This window comes from Mus musculus, chromosome 7, assembly GCF_000001635.26.
Source record: "Mus musculus strain C57BL/6J chromosome 7, GRCm38.p6 C57BL/6J".
Lineage (NCBI taxonomy): Eukaryota > Metazoa > Chordata > Mammalia > Rodentia > Muridae > Mus > Mus musculus.
Genome location: NC_000073.6, coordinates 39,215,455 through 39,234,701, shown reverse-complemented (window position 1 = coordinate 39,234,701; position 19,247 = coordinate 39,215,455). Strand labels below are relative to the sequence as shown.

Genomic DNA, 19,247 nt, shown 5'->3' with positions numbered 1-19,247 from the left:
GTGGGTCAAAGAGAAGAAAATGCCAGGCCATGACATAGTTGATCTGATCAGGGTCTCCCGGCGTGGTGGAGAACTAGAGCTTGTATGGTAAGAAAAAGAGCAGAGTCAAATCAGCCCTCTGGGGGACAACCAGTACAAGAGATGGCCATTTGAGCTCATAGAGAGTATGGAGCCTCCCAGGAAAAACTTGGGTATCTAAAACAGCAATGACCTTTTGAAAATTTTTGAAATGGCCCAGAAAAGCTTCAACAAGGATGTCAGGAGTTGAGGAAGACTGGCCCATAATGAGGAGTGAAGAAGAATAGCAGGATGAAGAAGAGATTGAAAAATGAATTAGTGAATAACAGGACTAAGAAACAATGGCAAAGCAAGGCAGAAGCTGTGGCAGAAATGGGAGTTAAACAAAGGACCTGGTCGGGTTTCCCTCCCAAGTGCAAAGATGGAGATGGAGATCTGAGCCCTTCTACCTAATGGAGAATTAAGGCATCCCAATATTGCTTTCAGTTTCTCTTCTTTAATCCAACAAAGGGTATAAATCACTAGAAAAAAACCAATCCCCTCCTGCCAAAAAAAAAAAAAAAATTCACCTACCTAGGTTCAGAAGGGCCAACTGGCTTGTCGGTGCTCATTGATACTGACTGAGGGGTAGTAGATGGTTTGACACTTTTCTGGACAACACATCACCAAATGCTGAGTGAGGTTCAGCATTAGTCCCACTTATGACCCAGGCAATGATCTCAGTCAGATATGTTTCGTTTATTGAACACATATTCAAGACAGATTAATCAATGACACAGCCAGGAATAGGGAACAAGATGAACCATTGGCAGTTACTTATCAGGGCCAGTTTTTACATAGGAAAATTATAAACAGGTACATTTGCAACATTTAAGCTATCTAAACAAAGTAGTGTTATCTGCCATTAAAGCTGATTGGGTGGGTCTAGAGGTGGTGAGGATAAGAAATTTCCAGAGTCCACCAGGCTCTGTGACAAAGAACAACAATAAGACTTTATGGTCAGGACAGGAAACATTAGGACACGTTAAGATCATAAGCTACAACATGAAGGTTGAGGCAATATATTAGAATTATTGTCAGGTATTAAGATTTTACACTAACATACATTTACAGAACATTGCTTCCAAACACATAATTATATGCCCTCATTTCTGTAACACATAGTTCTTTCTCTAAACTTGGTCACATAGTCTTGACTCAAAGCAGGAACCAACAGACACAAGAACATTGAAATAACCCCATGCATCCCACTGGACCACCATAGATTAAATCCAGATTTAAACAACAGAAACAACAGGGAGCTTAAAAACTAATGGAAACTCAACACACCTTTATTGAATGAAAAAAATATTTCAAGACAGGGAGAAAGAAATTAAAGACTTACTAGAATTTAAGAAAAAATAATAAACAGTACTTACAAACTTGTGGGACACAAAGCAGTGCTAAGAGGGAAGTTCGTAGTAATGAGTGACTACATTAAGAAAATGGGGGAGACTATCAATTCTATGCTAACAACAAACACGAAACCTGTAGGCTTAGAGTTTTCAAAGGCTACTTTAAAGCATGGTTCTTTAACACTTCAATCTGCCTTCTATCCCACCACCTAAAAGAGGTAGGTAAAAAGAACTAATGGTTAATAGGAAACTGGTTATGGGGCTGCTTAGAAATATTTTGGGGAGGCAATTCCAATCTTTACTGTCAGCACTCCAGTCCATTTGACAAGCACAAACAAACAAACAAACAAACAAAAACAAATAAATGCCAAGATCTTGATCGAGAAAAAAACTGAAAGCCTCAGAAAATCAGCAAGAGTCCACATACATACCAAGCAGCAGCAAAAATACCACCAGAAGTTCCTTCGGTGCATTTCTCTCTACCAAGTCACAGTAAGTGAAGATCAGGAAAGAAAGCAAGGAGAACCAATGCAAGAGTGTTGTCAGGGGAAAACAGCATTATAAAAGAGGAATAATAACCAGCAACAAGATCCAAGATGAACCAATGAAAGATCTTAACACAGTGTCTGTTGGGTTATACTTACACTCTTTCCAAGCATCATGCACTCCTCAGGTGTCCACTCCAGCAAAACAAACATTCCCTTTCACCAGACAACATCTAGAAAAATACCATGTGTCTGTTCATATCAAAACAAGGCAAAAGAAAAGGGGTGCTCTCTATAACCAGAGAGGGCCCCATAGCTGAAAAGAAAAAATACACATTCACTGATATTTTAGAAGTTGGGTGAATGGCAACATGAAGCCTTCACCAATACATTGTACAGCCTTTGCAATATAAAGAAATTCCTGATGCATAGGACACTGAAAGAGAAACCTAGAGACAAAAACAACAACAAAACCCTTAACCTAAACCCTGTCATCCATACAAAATGTTCTAGGGCAATGGGAGCAATGAACTTGTGTGAGTAGGCAAGGAAACTTCTGATTTGTACAGGAAAATGAATGTTACTACAAAAAAAATAATTCTGAGTGAGGTAATGAAAATGCAGAAAGACACCTTTGGAATATATGTACTACAATCACTAGATCCTGAGAAGCTGGGTGAAAAAGAGGGGTCTAGATGGAGGAACACATGTGTCTCTTGGGTATACAGGAATAAAGTGAATGTAAAGGTATAAAGGGGTGGATGGGAATGAAAATGATGGTTGAGATGATAGGGGATAATTGGTGGTGAAGAAATTGTAGGAAGTGAACACAGGTACAGAGAGGCTATTATGGGTGTGATATGGGAACCCACTAAGGGAAAACTTCCTCAAATCTATGAAGGGCATCCAAATAAGGGCTTCTAGTATTGGGGGTTATACCGTCTTATACCATTTTTTCTGCTAGTAAGACTACCAGAGGCAAATATTCCTAAAATTCTGTTGAGATTTTGGCTCTATGTCCCATGTAGATTAATAAAACCAGGCTGTTGCTAAGACAAAGGGGTGCTCTCTATCACCAGACAAGGCCCCATTGCTGAAGATAACATCAACACATTCACTGAACATCGAGAAGTTGGGTGGATGGCAACATGGAGACTTCACCAATACATTCTAATGCCCTTGCTATGCTAAGTGACTCCTGATGCATAGGACACTGAAAGAGAAACCTAGAAACCAGCAGAACAAGAAAAACGTTGACTTACAATCTCTTGTCCCTACAAAATGTTCTAGGGCAATGGGAACAATGAACTTGTGTGAGTTGGCAATGACCCTCTGATTTGAACTTAATGAACTTTCTGAACTTAAGGCTCACTCCACAAGAGGGAATCTATAGTCAACATTGCTAAGGTAACCGAGAATGGGAAACTATATAGCCTATAGACATAGGGTAAAACAAAATACCTGGTCATTTAACAAAAATATATATCAAGGAAAAGACTCCTGACAATATTCTGCTATACTTCTTAGTTGAGTGCCTTATCCTGCCACCACCAGATGCTTTCTCTTGAAGCAGTTGAGCTGACAGCCAGGCATTATGGGAGACAAAATCTAAAGGATAGGTCTCCATCAAATGCCTTCATTGATAGCTGACTGAAGACCACAGTTGCAGAGATGATATGAATGCACAAGTCAGACAATGTGGAAAACAATACACAAGGTACTCTAAATCAAATAAAGAAGTTCCAACAATATGAACTAACCTGTACCCCCCAGAGCTCATTTCTCTAGCTGAATTTTTAGCAGAAGATGACCTAGTTGGCCATTATTGTGAAGAAAGGCCCTTTGGTCTTGCAAACTTTATATGCCCCAGTACAGGGGAAACACCAGGGTCAAGAAGTGGGAGGAGGTGGGTCAGGTAGCAGGGGGAGGTGAGTTTTCCTCACATCCTGTAATGGAGTTACCAAAGCAAGGACTAAATTTCAATATATATATATATAAACAAGTCAAGAAACTGGATTTCAAATGGTCAAGTCATCCAATTTCAAAATTGCGTACGTATCTGAACAAAATACTCAATAGAGGAAATTCAAAGGTTGAGAAACACTTATAGAAATGTTGCACATCCTTAATCATCAGGGAAATGCAAATCAAAACCACTTTGAGTTACCATCTTCAACATGTTTGAATGCCTAAGATCAGTAACACAACAAATCATCCTGGCGAGTATGTGGAGCAGAGCTGAACATTCCCTTTCTAGTGAGTATGCAAACTTGTACAGCAACTATTAAAATTAAAAAGGCAGTTCCACAGTAACTTAAAGTTGATCTACCTACAGATCCAAGCATACCACTCTTGGGTATATACCCAATGGATGATCGTTTCAACAACAAGGAGAGTCATGCTAACACACTGGAGTCATACTGTGCTATTACAAAAATAAATATTATGCAATGTGCAGGGAAATGAATGGAACTAGGAAAAAACAGATACTGAGGGAGGTAATGAAAAACCATGAATTCACCTGTGGAATGCATGTTCTAAAATCAATAGATCCTGAAAAGTTGGGTAAAGAAGAGGGGTCCAGACAGAGGAACACATGAGTCTTTTGGTTATACAGTAACAGAGTAGATTCCAAAGGCATAAAGGGATGGATGGGAATGAAAATGATGGTTGAGATAGTAGGGAATATGGGGTGGATGAAGAGAGTGTAGGAAGTGAACACAGGTACAGAGAGGCTATTATGGGTGTGATATGGGAACTCACTCAAGGGAAACTTCCTCAAATCTATGAAGGGCATCCAAATAAGGACTTCTAGTAATGGGGGTATAAAGTCTTATCGCATTTCTTGTCCTGGTAAGACTTCCAGTGGTAAAATTTCATAAATTTCTGTTGATGTTTTGGCCATAAGTCAAATGTAGATCTACAAAACCAGGCTGTTTCTTAGAGAAAAGTGTGCTGTCTATAAGCAGAGAAGGCCCCATTGCTGAAAATAACATTCACACCCTCACTGTACATCTAGAAGTTGGGTGGATGGCAACATGGAGACTTCACCAATACATTCCAGTGCCCTTGCAATGCTAAGGGAATCCTTATGCATAGGACACTGAAAGAGAATCATGGAAACCAGAACAACCAAAAAACCCTTGACCTACAACCTGTTGACCCTACAAAATGTTCTAGGGCAATGGAAATAATGAGCTTGTGGGAGTAGGCAATGAACTTCTGATTTGACTTAAGACTTACTCTACAAGAATGAATCTTTAGTCAACAATGCTTCTGTAACCAAGAACCAGAAACTAGATAGCTTATAGACCCAGGGTAAAACAAACAAACAAAAAAACTGTTCATTTGACAAAAATATATATCAATGAAATGACTCCTGATAATATTCTGCTATACTTCTTAGTTGAGTGCTTTAAACTGCCACCATGAGAGTCTTTCACTGAAAACAGTTGAGCTAACAGCCAGACATTAAGGGAGAGGAAGTCCAAAGGATAGGTCTCCATCAAATGCCTTCCCTCAGAGCTCAGTGAAGTTGACAGTTGCAAAGGTGATATGCATACACAAGTCAGACTGTGTGGAAGACAAGTAAACAAGCTAATCTGAATCAAATAAAGAAGTTCCACAATTCTTAAATGGTATCTCATATAACTGAAAAGCTTCTCTAAGGAAGGGAACATGTCAACTGGAAAAAGCTAAAGCTTACAGGATGTAAAAAGAGTTTTCCTCCCTCCATATCCTGTAATATGGTTACAAAAGAAAGGACTAAATTTTAAAATTATATATAAACATTCAAGAAATTGGATTTCAAATGGTCAAATCATCCAATGTCAAAATTGTGTACATATCTGAACAAAAGAATAGAGCAAATTCAAAAAGTTTAGAAACACTTACAGAAATGTTGCATATCCTTAGTCATCAGGGAAATGAAAATCAAAACCACTTTGAGTTACCATCTTCAACATGTTACAATGCCTAAGATCAGTAAAACAACAAATCATGCTGGCGAGGATGTGGAGCGGAGGAAAGACTCCATTTCTACCGAGTATGCTAACTTGTACAGCCACTATTGAAATTAAAAAGATAGTTCCAAAGTACGTTGAAGCTGATTTACCTGCACATCCAGGCATACCACTCTTGGTCAAATACCGAAATGGATGACGCATCCAACAAGGACAGTCATGCTAGCACAGTGGAGTCATGCTCAGCTATTACAATAATATATATTATGCAATGTGCAGGAAAATGTATGGAACTAGAAAAAACCAAACCATCCTGAGTGAGGTAATGAAAACCCATAAAGACACCTGTGGAAGGCATGTACTACAATCAGGAGATCCTGAGAAGCTGGGTAATGAAGAGGGGTCCAGATGGAGGAACACATGTGTCTCTTGGTTGTACAGTAACAGAGTAGATTCTAAAGGTATAAAGTGTTGTTTGGGAATGGAAATTATGGTTGAGATGGTAGATTCGGATATGGGATAGATGAGGAGAGTGCAGGAAGTGAACACAGGTACAGGGAGGCTATTTTGGGTGTGATATGAGAACCCACTGAGGGGGACATTCCACAAATTGATCAAGGGCATCTAAATAAGGCCTTCTATTAATGGTGGGTATAAAGTCTTATCCCATTTCTTGTGCTGGTAAGACGTCAAACGGCAAAACTTCACAAAATTCTGTTGAGGTTTTGGCCATATGTCCCATGTAGTTCAACAAACCAGGCTGTTACTTAGACAAAAGGGTGCTATCTATCACCAGAGAAGGCCCCATGGCTGAAGATAACATCCACACACTCACTGAACATCAAGAGTTTGGGTGGGTGGCAACATGGAGCCTTCACCAATACATTTTAGTGCCCTTGCAATGCTTAGGGACTCCTGATGCATAGGACACTGAAAGAGAAACATGGAAACCAGTAACAAAAAAACCCTTGGCCTACAACCTGTCATCCCTACAAAATGTTCTAGGGCAATGGAAACAATGACCTTGTGGAAGTAGGCAATTAACTTCTGATTTGACTTAAGACTTACTCCACAAGAATGAATCTATAGTCAACAATGCTTGTGTAACCAAGAACCAGAAACTAGATAGCCTATAGACATAGGGTAAAACAAAAAACCTGCTCATTTAACCAAAGTATATATCAATTAAATGACTCCTGATAATATTCTGCTATACTTCTTAGTTGAGTGCCTTAACCTTCCACCATCAGAGAAATTCTTAGAAAGCAGTTGAGGTAACAGCCAGACATCATGTGAGAGGAATTCTAAAGGATAGGTCTCCATTAGATGCCTTCCCTCAGATCTAAGTGAAGCACACAGTTGAGCAAGTGAAATGAATATATGAGCCAGGTGGTGTGGTAGACAAGTAAACAAGCTCCTCTGAATAAAAAAAAAAAATAAAAAATAAAAGTTCTTCCCAGCTGAGAGACACTAAAATGGTAGGCACAGTCCTTACATATGTCTGGAACAGGTCCTTTGCATATATATCATCTCAATATTAGTTTAGTATTTTTATGGGAACAGTAGCTATGAGGACAAGTAGGTCTCTTTTTTTGATGACTGCACGTGGGCCTCTTTTACTCCTATCAGTTAGCCATATTATACTTTGAAATTATAGATTTCCTCCTTCTCAGTATATTTTTATTTGGTTCTGTTTGTTTGTTGTCCTTGTAAAGCCTGTTCTTTCCTAATGAAAGATGCAAACTGAAGGGAAACTGAGGAGTGAGGGGTTGGGCATGAGCAAGAATGTAGAGGTGAATGAATCTAAAATCAGGATACATTCTAAAAGGGAAAAGTAAATGAATCAGTGTACAAAATTTTAAATGAATAAACAGAAACTATGAGATTAAAACGTACAAGTTACATTCTCTCTCTTTGTATCTACCCCTCTTTTCTCACTGTGAGCATGTGTTTCTTGTGTTTCTCTTTCTGTTTCCTTCTTCCTCTCCCTCCTCTTCTCCATCTATCTCTTCTCTCAATCTACTTAATTTCAGAGTCCTGGCAATACTCATCTTGGGTCTACAGGGCTACAGAAGGGCAATGTTTTTTCCCTGTGCCATCTACAACCAGGAGCATACTTTCAAGCATGATCTTGGCAAATGTGTGAAATTATTTAACAGCTGACAGAAGAGGAGTGAATCTCATTTCTGACATCATGTAAAAAATGAGATTCTCACTGCAGAAATTTGTCTAGAACTAAACATCTTTCCACTGTCTATATGGAGGGACATTTGTACAGAACTAGACATGCAGCTGCATGAAGCAGCACTAGCTCAGAGTAAAAGACCCTGAGTAAACATTCTAGAACCTCATGTGACTGCTGGAGGACAGTTAAAATGGCTCTAATATAATTTTTAATAAAAAAACTAATCAACACTGTTGTATTAGTTAATGCTTTGTGAGGTAGATAGAATACAAAATGTGTATAAATTCATATTAGACATATGTCAAATAACAGTCTATGAACTTACCAGGGAGTGACAAAAATGGGAGGTGCAACATAGGATAAAATGAAGAAAGACACAGAATTCTCTGTGTATCAACAAAATACCAGGTGCATTCCTGTGCATGAAGGTACCTGAGATGGTGAAAAGTTTGGTTCTTTATTGAAAAATAAACCAAAATACCTACATTACTTTCTTTTTCCATTTAGTCCAACACCCTGTACAAACTAAGGCCTTCTTTTGTTCTCTACCTCTTCCACTGACTCTGCATTAGGCAGATCTCAGATCCAAGAAGGGCAGACATTGCTAGAAGCCCAAGATTCTACAGAGTCTGTTGCAAGGAGGAAGAAGCTAATGTAACTACCACTCTCATTTTAAGACACCCAGACTTGGTAGCTCACAATCATGATTCTACAGAGAGAAAGCCATGGACATAAAGAATGTCCATGAGTCTGAGGCTGGAGGGAGATACACAGTCAGATCCAAAACAACATGAGTTAAAGAGAAAAACCTGCTCTGGAAAATGAAAGAAGAGTAGAGAAAATATCCAGAGGAAGCAGAATGTGGGCAGGAGAACAGCAACAAATGCTGAAAGAGGGAACACATGCAGTCAGCCTCATCATCAGTCCTTCTGTAGTTTGCTGATAAGTGCAGAACCCATGTTACATGCATCTGCCAGACAAAATCAAGACTACTGTGTCGGGAAATTTACTGTGCTATCACACTCTAGTGTAAGGATGCAGGAGCAAGCTGGTCCAAGGATCAAAGGCTACAAAGCAGGGATGAAAAGGAGAGAACCGGGATCTGAGTTCAACCTAGGCCAGAATAGCCAAATAAAGAAGTAGAAAAAAAAAAAAGATTCCTGGACAAGAAACCGGAAAAGAGCCACAGTCTTGGGATTCACAATCTCCTACAAGGTGCTTTCAATGCACTCAGCCCTGCCCTTCAACATAGTCACAAAGGAGCCCTTTGATCTCTTCCTTTGTTCATGGACAGATGCAGACAGCTCACAACTCAAAAACAGTTGCTCAACCTAGTTGCCTCAACCTAGGTGACCCTCTCCTTCCTGCACAAGGCTACTATCCCTATGTTTAATGTGTGTTGATGGGATACATTTTGTTGGAATGTGACAGATCATATGCACATTACTAATACCAGTCCATGAATCTGGTAAGAAACGCTGACATGATTTCCTAAGCTAAAAGGCAAGGCAAAAGGAACAGCCACATGAAGATTACCTCCTTTCACCAGCACCTATCTCAGCATTCAGGGCTACTATTTCTCTATTATCTTGCTCACTCAATCCTTTCTTGCAGCTCAGAATCTGTCCTTCCCATTGGCTGCTGACTGATTTATGACATCATTCTCCCTCTTAGCCTACCAGCACCTAGTAGAATCCTGGGGTTTCCATGGTACTGCCTGTAAACAAATTTGGATCATTACAGGTACCCTGTGACCAGTGACCAGTGAGCTCTGTTTGATACTGGACACACTCGCTGATTTGGTCAGCATATCAGACAAAGACTACCATTTATCTGGTTCAATTGTGGGGTGGAGTACTGTTACTCCCCATACAGAGCCCCCCCTAAACATGTCAGGTAAGGAAAGCAACTTTCAAATATTTTTGATCACAACTCTCCTAATTTTTAGAATATGTTCAAATCTTTAGAATACCAGGGATTACATGGATATAGATATCTCACGTTGAAAGTCATACTAACTTTTGTTCTTACTAAGAATGTGACTTTAGAGACACAGTTTACTCTCAAAGGATTCTTTATTCACCTCAGAGAGATTACAGTGTTACTATGGTCTGTGCTCGGTGCTGTTGAATCTTAAAAGAGAAGGAATGTGGGAGAGACTAAGAGGGGGCTAGACTCTGCGAAGGTAGTTCTTCTAGTGAAAGAAATGTTGCAGCTGTTACATGAAAGACAGATTCACAAGAACTGGGGGACAAAAAAATCCAAAGTTTAAAGATGAAGGGCTAGAAAACAGAGAAATAGAAGGAGTCAAACCTAGAGAGATGATCTTAAAAGAACACAAAGATAGTTTGGGACAGAATGTTGCAGAGAATCACACATTTCAAATCAAAAGGCTCAAGGCATTTTCATTTCCCAAGCCTTGTTTAGGCAACCATATTGTTAAGATTCCTCTCGGCACAAGTTCACTGTCATATATAGAAAATATTATCCCACTCTGGTTCCCAGATTTTACCACATCTTGTGCAGAGTTTTCTAATTCTTGTATGCACTGCTTGTGTTGGATACTATCAGTTGGGGCTGAGAACTCCATACTCAGTTGTTCTCTGTACAACACTAACTGACACAGGTGGAAAATCTTCACAAGGCTTCCCCTGTACAAAAGTTTCATGCAATTAACAGGAACAGAGGAAGAGTAAATGTTATTCATGGACCAACCTTCTAATAGGTTACCAAATCCCAAAGGGTCAGCCGTAAACACAAGTACACACCATGAAATGTGACCAGTAGGTTGTATACATAAAGTCATAAACACACAGGTGTTTAAGAGTTATATAAGATATCATCAGTTACAGGAGTGAGAGGGACAAAGGAGGAGGTAGCAAAGTAAATTAAGTAAATAGAATATTCATATACAAACTCCCTGATATGTAATTTTTAAAAAACAAAAATACCAACAGAGTATAGATAGGCTCGGTGTTCCTGGCACTCAACTATAATAGCAGCATGTCAGATCCAGAGGCAGGTTGGTTTTTGTGATTTCAAGTACAGCCTACTCTTAAGTAAAGAGTCCATGTCTCTCTACATAGATGTGCACAGGACAGGGAAAAGGCAGTAGCTTGAGAAGCTATCTAAGGCTCTCCTACCTCTAAACACAGCTACTGTAGGACAGAGTTTTGAGGCAATGTCACAGCAGGTATGAGAGCAAGACAAAGCAGGGCAAAGAAGGAATATGTCTAAGTTGGAGCAAAGGTTGAACCAGATCAACCAGGAATTCCATGCCCACAGAGAAGGATCAGGTAGCTCATCAAAGGAGTGTCATTATGGCTAGAGCCAAGAATCAACATGAGCAATTGCAATTGGGATGCTGGAGCTAACTTCAGTCTTAGTCAGTCACAGCCAGTACAAACTGGATATAGCACTGTTCCCCACAGTAACCTAGAAAACATCAACCTCACCATTTTCCCACTGTCTTCTTCCTCTCTACAGAAAGTTCCCAAAGTTCACTTTTCTTTGGGACAGAAAGCACTCTGCACCCTTCTCTGCCTCTGCTGAGCAACTCCATGCAGCCTGCAGGAACGGTGTACAACTTTTCCAGGGTCTCCACCCCAGATATGAGTTCAGCATGGCTTCTACCATCAGCATCCAGCACTTCTTTCCAGCCGCTCATGGGTAATGCCTATCTTAACCCACATGCTGGCACTACCATGCTGACAGTGCTAACGGAGCAGAGCCAGATTTCCACCTTGGCACCCTCCTATCCAGGTGCTCTCAAGTGGGATTGCACTGGAAGCACACATAGGAGGGAAGATGCACTCCAGGAATTCAATATGACCCTCATTGACCAGGACAATACACTCTCCTCCCTGGCTGTGACAAACCAGTGTGATAAAATTTTAGATCCCAATGTCATAGTTCCTTTTTATCCAACACTGCCTGCCAGCTTTGTCCAGATCACACCACCGCAGATGCCAAGTCAAGAATACAGCCTGGCACCTTCCTACCAGGAAGGCAGCCAGGTCTATTACTATGAGCACAACATCCTAGGTCCTCTGATAGCTGGAGAATTTGGGCAGTGTTTACAGCCCCATGGCTCTGTGTCTTACCCTGGGAGTCAGACCTCTGTGCTCCAACCAGAGATGTTGATGGTGCTAAAGGAGATTCAGCCAAGGAATATCCAAATACCACTTTTTACCTCTGCCTTCTCCTATTCCACATCTGCTCAATCCATGCCAGACAACAGTCTTCCCGGTGAGTACAGATCCAGGAGGGAAGTAGTGAGATCAGCACGCCAAAGAATTTGACCTCTACCTTTTAGTAGTGGACAGTCCACACAGAGGGAGAATGAGTCTCCTGACAGGTTAAGTATAGCTCTGGCTTTCCACCACCACCTTCAGACTCTATCAAAAGAGAGAATGCAAGGCCACAGTGAGTAGCATCCATCCTGTATTAAATGATATCCGTGGAGCACACCATAGTCACACATGTAACTAACTATACAGAATAATCAGTCTTATCCACCAATACACTGCAATAGACCCCTTCCTGACCTATCATTGACCTTGTGTCTAGAAGACATTGAGGAAATGTTTTGGTAACATGGGATATTCCATGAGTTGAAAACCTCCAGAGCAATGTAGCTCAGAATCTCTCCTGGAGGAAGAATTCCTCCCAGATTCTCAGCGCCTGTTCTGGAAATTTCTGACACTTAAAATTATAGAAAGTATGGCATAGTCAAGGTACGATTTCTAATTTGGCTAAGCCTGCTCATTTTTTATTTGTTTGTTTGTTTTGTTTTGTTTTTCTTTTGCTGTAGTACTGCAGAGGTAACCCATGTCCAAGAACATAACATCATGTAGACATGTTCTCTAATACTGAGTCTCACCCAAGCCCAACAATTTTAAATTCTCATTCCATTTTCCATTCCACTTATAAGATTGTGAGACATGGGGTGGGAGAAAATCGTTGGTTGTTTAAATGCTTGCCTTGCAGGAGTGCCTAGGTGGGTTTGGATACCTAAACCTACATAAAAAAACAAGATTCTGGGGTCATGTGAGTAAGGACATTATTCAAAGGGTCAGGTAAGTTTTTGGAAATTATGGACCAAACAACCTACCTAGTAGGAAAGTTCCACGAACATGAGAGACGCTCTTAATAAAGACAAGGGAAAGGAAAGTGAGGAGCACACGTCCAGGTAATTTGGTAACTGACCTAATAAGGGTTTTCCTCCACAAACCACACAAACAGGAAGGAAAAGAATAATCTCTGAGAAAGCATGACATGCAATGGTCTGCAGAAACAGAGCAGTCACCATCGGTCTGCCCACAGAGGTAGCATCCAAGCTCTTCATCAAGAGCTCATAGGAATGTCTTCCCACTGCTGCAGGGGCCAAATGCCGTGGTCTATGAAATGGGGTTGGGGTGGGGAGCATCTCATTTACCCGAGGCACTGACTTCTTCCTTCACTCTTATCCAGTGGTTCAAATGGAGACGTCCCTGGGATTGCCACCTTCAGGCCAGACACACTGTCAGCTGCAGAGTCCAGAACTCTGCAACACCAGTGTCCAGGTTTCCCAGATAAGGCCACCAGCTGTCAACGGGGACAGGGCATTAACAGCCCCCATCTACAGTCCTTCACAGTTCCTGGCCTTGCCTACAGCTCCAAGCCTGGAACAACCAGAGGACAAAAACATGCCTGAGATAAAAGAGGGCACAAAAGAAAACCAAGACACACCAATCCTGACTTTGGAACACCCTGACTTGCAGCAGCCTCTGCACTGCACTGACACTGAGAACCTCAGTCAGAAGCCTGATTCTGATAATGCCCATTTGGGATGCATCTTCATGGTTCCGAAAGAGCTTGTGGAGCTAGAGAAGGAGATTGGATCCAATTTCGACTTTAAAGACATCACTAGGTTTGGGGCAGACATTCAACTTCCCCAACTCCTAAACACCCTCACAGACATAGACCAAGATCAGTCCTGTGAAAACTGGAGAGTCACCAGTAGCCCATCTGACCAGGTGAGGAAGAACAAACATAAATCCTTTGAGTTGCTTGAGGGGGCTCCTCAGTCCAAAATCCAGCACCGGTACCTGGTGGAGGGAGAGGGGGCTGTGGGTGTTGCTGGGGCCAGTGACATGGCTATTGACAACATGGCAAAGCACCCAGAAGGAAAAGCTCCCAAAGGGCGCCCCAACAAGAACAGAAGAGCTAGAAAACAGGGGCAAGAAAGAACAAGTGGACCAGAGAAAAAGTCCAAGAAAACAGAGGAGCTTAAGCAGTCAAGGAAGAGAGTCAAACCACAAGAGAAGCCCTCCATCCCCAAGACCAAGAGGAAGAGTAACCCACCTGAGCTCAGTCAAAACAGCTTCAAGAAGCCTCGAACCAACCTTGCAATGCACATGCTGGAGTCTGTGCAGGTCTTCCACCCACTGGGGAAAAAGACTGAGAAGAAAACTGGCATCTCATCTTTCAGAGATCTGCGAACCTTCACCAGCAACAAAGATTCAGGTCCAGGCTCAGGCTCAATTACTACAACAGTGTTAAACATGCCAGGTGAGGGCCAGGGTCCTCCCAAAAGCCCAGGGAAAGTTCAGAGAGCAGAGAGCAGTGTTAACAAAGATTGTCTATCTCCATCCCAGTATGAGCTGCCCCCAGCTGGGAAGGTCAAGTTAGTTCCTCTGCCTTTTCCAACTCTGGACAAGCCTCAATCCAGACCTGCTTCTAGAAAGCCCCTTTCCCTGGCTTTACGCAGGCCCACTGCAGTTTACCCTGTGCAGCCTCACTCTCACTCAGCTCAACCTACCACTCTCAGGCCAGCCCAACCACCTCCAGTGAGCTCATCTTTAAAAGCCTCTGCCAAGCCAGCTCCTCCAATTTCCTCCAGTTTCACTGGACCTAATGTAAGCAACCCCAACCAGTCTAGTGCTGTGCCCCAGTTGCCCACCTCGAGGCCTGTACCATACAGAGCATCATCTCACACATCATTCCAGAGAGAGCTTGTTTCTGCTGCCAGGAACAATGCACCATCACCTCCCAAACCTCAAACCCAATATCTGCTGCATGACTTCAGCGGCCAACCCATTCCATGGAAGAAAGTCGACATTCTGGGACCAGTTGTCTCACAACCCATCACAAAAGAGCAGAGGCCAGAGAGGGAGGCCATGAAGAGGAGAGCCCAACAAGAGCGTGAGAATGCTGTCAAGAACCCCTCTACTGGGAAACTGCAGATTTTCCTTCAGAGGGAGAGGGATATGGAAATTTCTCAATATTATGGCTATGCAATGTAAGAGCTCGCCAGATTGATGCAACAAAGTGCTTTTCGACATTTACTTGAAGAGATACAGTCACTGATGCAGATGTATAAAAGTAAAGAAAAATATGTAAATATGTATATACATAAGTACATGTGCAGGAATATAGAAGACTAAGTATATAGATAGATAGACAAAAACATACCCACATGAATTTTAATAGTTAGTAAAATTGCCATATAATGTTAAGCTGGCTAGTTTATCCTGTTTCTCTTAACTGTGATGATTTTGTTTTTATTATATTCCATACGAATATAAACTTAAGAAATAGTTATTCAACATTAAATCAATTTAGAAAATTCTACAGTTGTGCTAAAATTATTTTCCAGTTTTTCATTCACTGGACATGGTATATCTTGAATTACATACTGAATATTGAGCACACACTCCTTCCATTTCCATAAACCTATACATTTTTCACCCCTCAACACAGCTCATATTCGATCTTATGCTACAGGGATTTTCTTCCAATTTTCTGAATCATATTCATGCAGGATTTCACTTCTAGAAGTATGATCTAGGACACATACATGGAAGAAAATAGAATTTACTGAGCCTGGTTAAGGCATGATAGTCTCCACTAAATTGTTTTCCTGTCGACAACATAATTTCATTTTTATGAATAAATTTCCCATTGTGTTTACACAGCACATTTCCTTTATGCTCTTCTCTGTTGTTGACACTAAGGCTATTTCCCTAATGTAGCTGCTGTGGACTACATTAATAGCTGTTTTTGGTCTTAACCTGACTACAATTGTAATTAATTAAAACTCAATTTATTTGGTACACCTGTGAGGGGTTTTCTTAATTAAAAGTTATTAACTTATTTGAAGTACACATACTGTACATTAATCTGGATCTTCTTTGGTGGGAAGATCTACCTTTAATTTGGCCAAACCTCCTTGTGTCAGTCTATATAAAGAATGTGGATTAGGAAGCATTTTGTTCTTTGCTTGCTTGTCCTTGCACTTGCTATCCAGTTCATTCCTCTACTGGCATTACAGCCTCATTCTTTAGGATTCCAGACAATGTATACTGAAGACCAGCTCAAATAGCCACATGGATTGAATAACTACAGGACTGGTGTTAGACAGCCATTATTGTACTATTACTGTAATACAAGACCACATCCTGCAAGTCATTCAGATAGATAGATAGATAGATAGATAGATAGATAGATAGATAGATAGATAGACAGACAGATAGATAGATCGATCTATTCTCCATAGATATTCATTGTATCAATTTTGTTCCTCTAGGGAACTCTAACTAGATATTCTGGCTATGCAAAGTGAGAGCCATGTATAAGTGTGCTACAATCAACACTGACAGGCGAATATGTCTCTAATATAGTGAATTGAATTCCTTTTTGTAAATACCCAGGGGTAGAACTACCTGGGCCATAAGTTAGATTCATTTTTAATTTTTTGAAGAGCCTCCCCTCCACTGTGTTTCTGTTGTGTAGTAATTCTAGCAACCACTCACACTTTTTTTTTTCTGTTTGGGACAGAGTTTCTCTGTATAGCCCTGGCTGTTCTGGAACTCACTTTGTAGACCAGGCCTGCCTCGAACTCAGAAATCCGCCTTCCTCTGCCTCCCGAGTGCTGGGATTAAAGGCGTGCACCACCAGGCCCTGCTTTCATGGACACTTTTAAAGGTCAATAGAAAGTCTGTACTTCTGGTCAGCAGCTCCATCAGGAACTTGTGGAAATCATGTAGTCCTGAGTCTCACTACTTTGGACAATTCTTTAAAGATTTATTTACTTTATGTATATGAGTATGCTATCTGCATGTACATCTGCATGCCAGAGGAAGGTATCAAATTCCATTATAGATGGTTTTGAGCCTCCATGATTTTGCTGGGAAATGAACTCAGGACCTCTGGAAGATCATTCTTTGCTCTTAACCACTGAGCTATCTTTCTTGCCCGACTTTGGAGTTTTAAGCACAAAATCTATATCTTGAGCTGACACATTTCAGTTTTCAGTAAGAGTTATCAAGACGCAGAACTATAGAAGTAAAAAGGCAAGGCTAATACACTTAGGGGCTTTTCCTGGATCCAAGAACTATGTCCTAGGTGTTTGACGGTTAAGCCTTTGTTGCCATTTTTCGCAAGTGTAGGGGTCTACATGCTGGATTCTAAGGTCAGCATGGTGTTTCCAGCATGGTCTCAGTTTTGCTAAGTTCTGGGGCCTGTGACAACTCCTATACACGATGTAAAATCTTATATCCTTACCAGTGATACAGAAGAGTTTTCTCCAAACTTGACAGTGTTTGCCATTTCTTGACTCAATTAGTGCCATTGATCACTTGTTTTTAGCTGGTGGTAGTAATTGGGAAGGCTACATAACCTTCAGGAAACACAGCCTTCCTAGCAGAAGTGGATAATTAGAAGTGTCCTTTAAGGTTATAGTCTAGAAGTGGTTCTGGCCTTTCTCTTTCCAGGTCAGCCATGACATGAGAAGCCACTGCTACACCACACTGCTATTAACTCTGCCATTCCACCATGCCTGCCCTGCTGTGATACAGGACAGATCTCTGAACATGAACGCAAATAAACCTCCCCTCCTTTTTTCTGCCAGGTATTGTGCAGCAAGAAAGAAACTAAAAGGCTGTAGAGAGTGTTCAATGTATGCTGTCTAGTTTTGTGTCAACTTTAGCTTTGAAACAAGCTAAAAATATCTGAGCCCAGGGAATCTCAATTGAAAAAATGCCTCCAGAAATTCAGGCTGAAAGCAAAACTTCAGGGCATTTTCTTAATAAGTTGTTGAGATGGGAGGACCCATTCCATTCTACATGGTGCCATTCCTAGGCTGATGGACATAGAGCCCCTAAGAAAATTGGTGGAGTGTGGCTGGAGAGATGGCTCATTGGTTAAGAGCACTGGCTATTCTTCCAAGGTCCTGAGTTCAATTCCCAGAAACCAAATGGTTGCTCACAACCATCTATAATGGGATCTGATTTCATTTTCTGGTGTGCATTTAAAAAAGGCATTCACCAGGGCCAAGAAGCGGGAGTCGGTGGGTTGAGGAGCAGGGCCAGGGGAGGGTATAGGGGACTTTGGGGATAACATTTGTAATGTAAATGAAGAAAATATCTAATAAAAAATAAAAAAGGCATTCACATATATAAAATACATGCATAAATCATTTTTTTTTAAAAAAAGCTGAGGAACCAGTGTACATCACTCATCCATGGCCTCTGCATCAGGTCCTGCCTCCAGATCGCTTCCCATTTTGAGTCCTTGTCTTGGTTTCCCTCAATGGACTGTGACTCAGGATACTTAAGAGTAATTAATAAACCTTTTTCTTCCCAGGTTGCTTTTGGTCATGGTGTTTAATTAGTGACATAGACACCCTATGTAAAATAATTGGTGAATGTGCTTGCAGTCAGACCTGATGACAGTGGATGTGGCAGAGGCCAACAAACACACATAACTGTAAAAGGCATAAGAGAAAGTACCTAATTCAAATCATGTCCTGATTTTCAGAGATTCATTGTTTAATAACTGAAGCTTATTCTTGAATTTCTGTATGAAAATGCTCTTCAGTCTTCCATAAGACAGCTTGAAGACTTCAAGGCAGCAAACAAAAGAATCCTTCACAAATGTAGCAAGATGTTAGCTCTAAAAGCACACTGGCATTGACTGAAGTAGGCAGCTATGTGTGTGAGTGTTGGCTCACAAAACCCACAGCATGAGTGGGAAGTTCAGAGGTCAACTCTCTGAAGTTAGTCCTTCTGTGTCACAGTTAAATTTGATGACCGAATACAGGAGGTCAGATTTGGATGGCAAACAGCTTTACCTGCTGAGCCATCTTGCCAGTCCTCCTTCAAGTTTTCCATAACAAGTTGCCAAAGGTACGTTGAGTAACCACTGTGTCACTGAACTTTAA

The 19,247-nt window shown here is 41.1% G+C and overlaps 1 protein-coding gene across 1 annotated transcript; it reads left to right on the top strand.

Moving 5' to 3' along the window:
- Positions 1 to 9,730: 9,730 nt before the first annotated feature.
- Positions 9,731 to 15,529, top strand: Gm6124 (predicted gene 6124). Its single transcript, XM_001472000.4, has 3 exons — positions 9,731 to 9,940; positions 11,531 to 12,292; positions 13,517 to 15,529. Exons 1-3 carry the CDS (start codon positions 9,934 to 9,936, stop codon positions 15,328 to 15,330), a joined length of 2,583 nt encoding a protein of 860 aa, XP_001472050.1. The 5' UTR covers positions 9,731 to 9,933; the 3' UTR covers positions 15,331 to 15,529.
- The last annotated feature ends 3,718 nt before the right edge of the window (positions 15,530 to 19,247 follow it).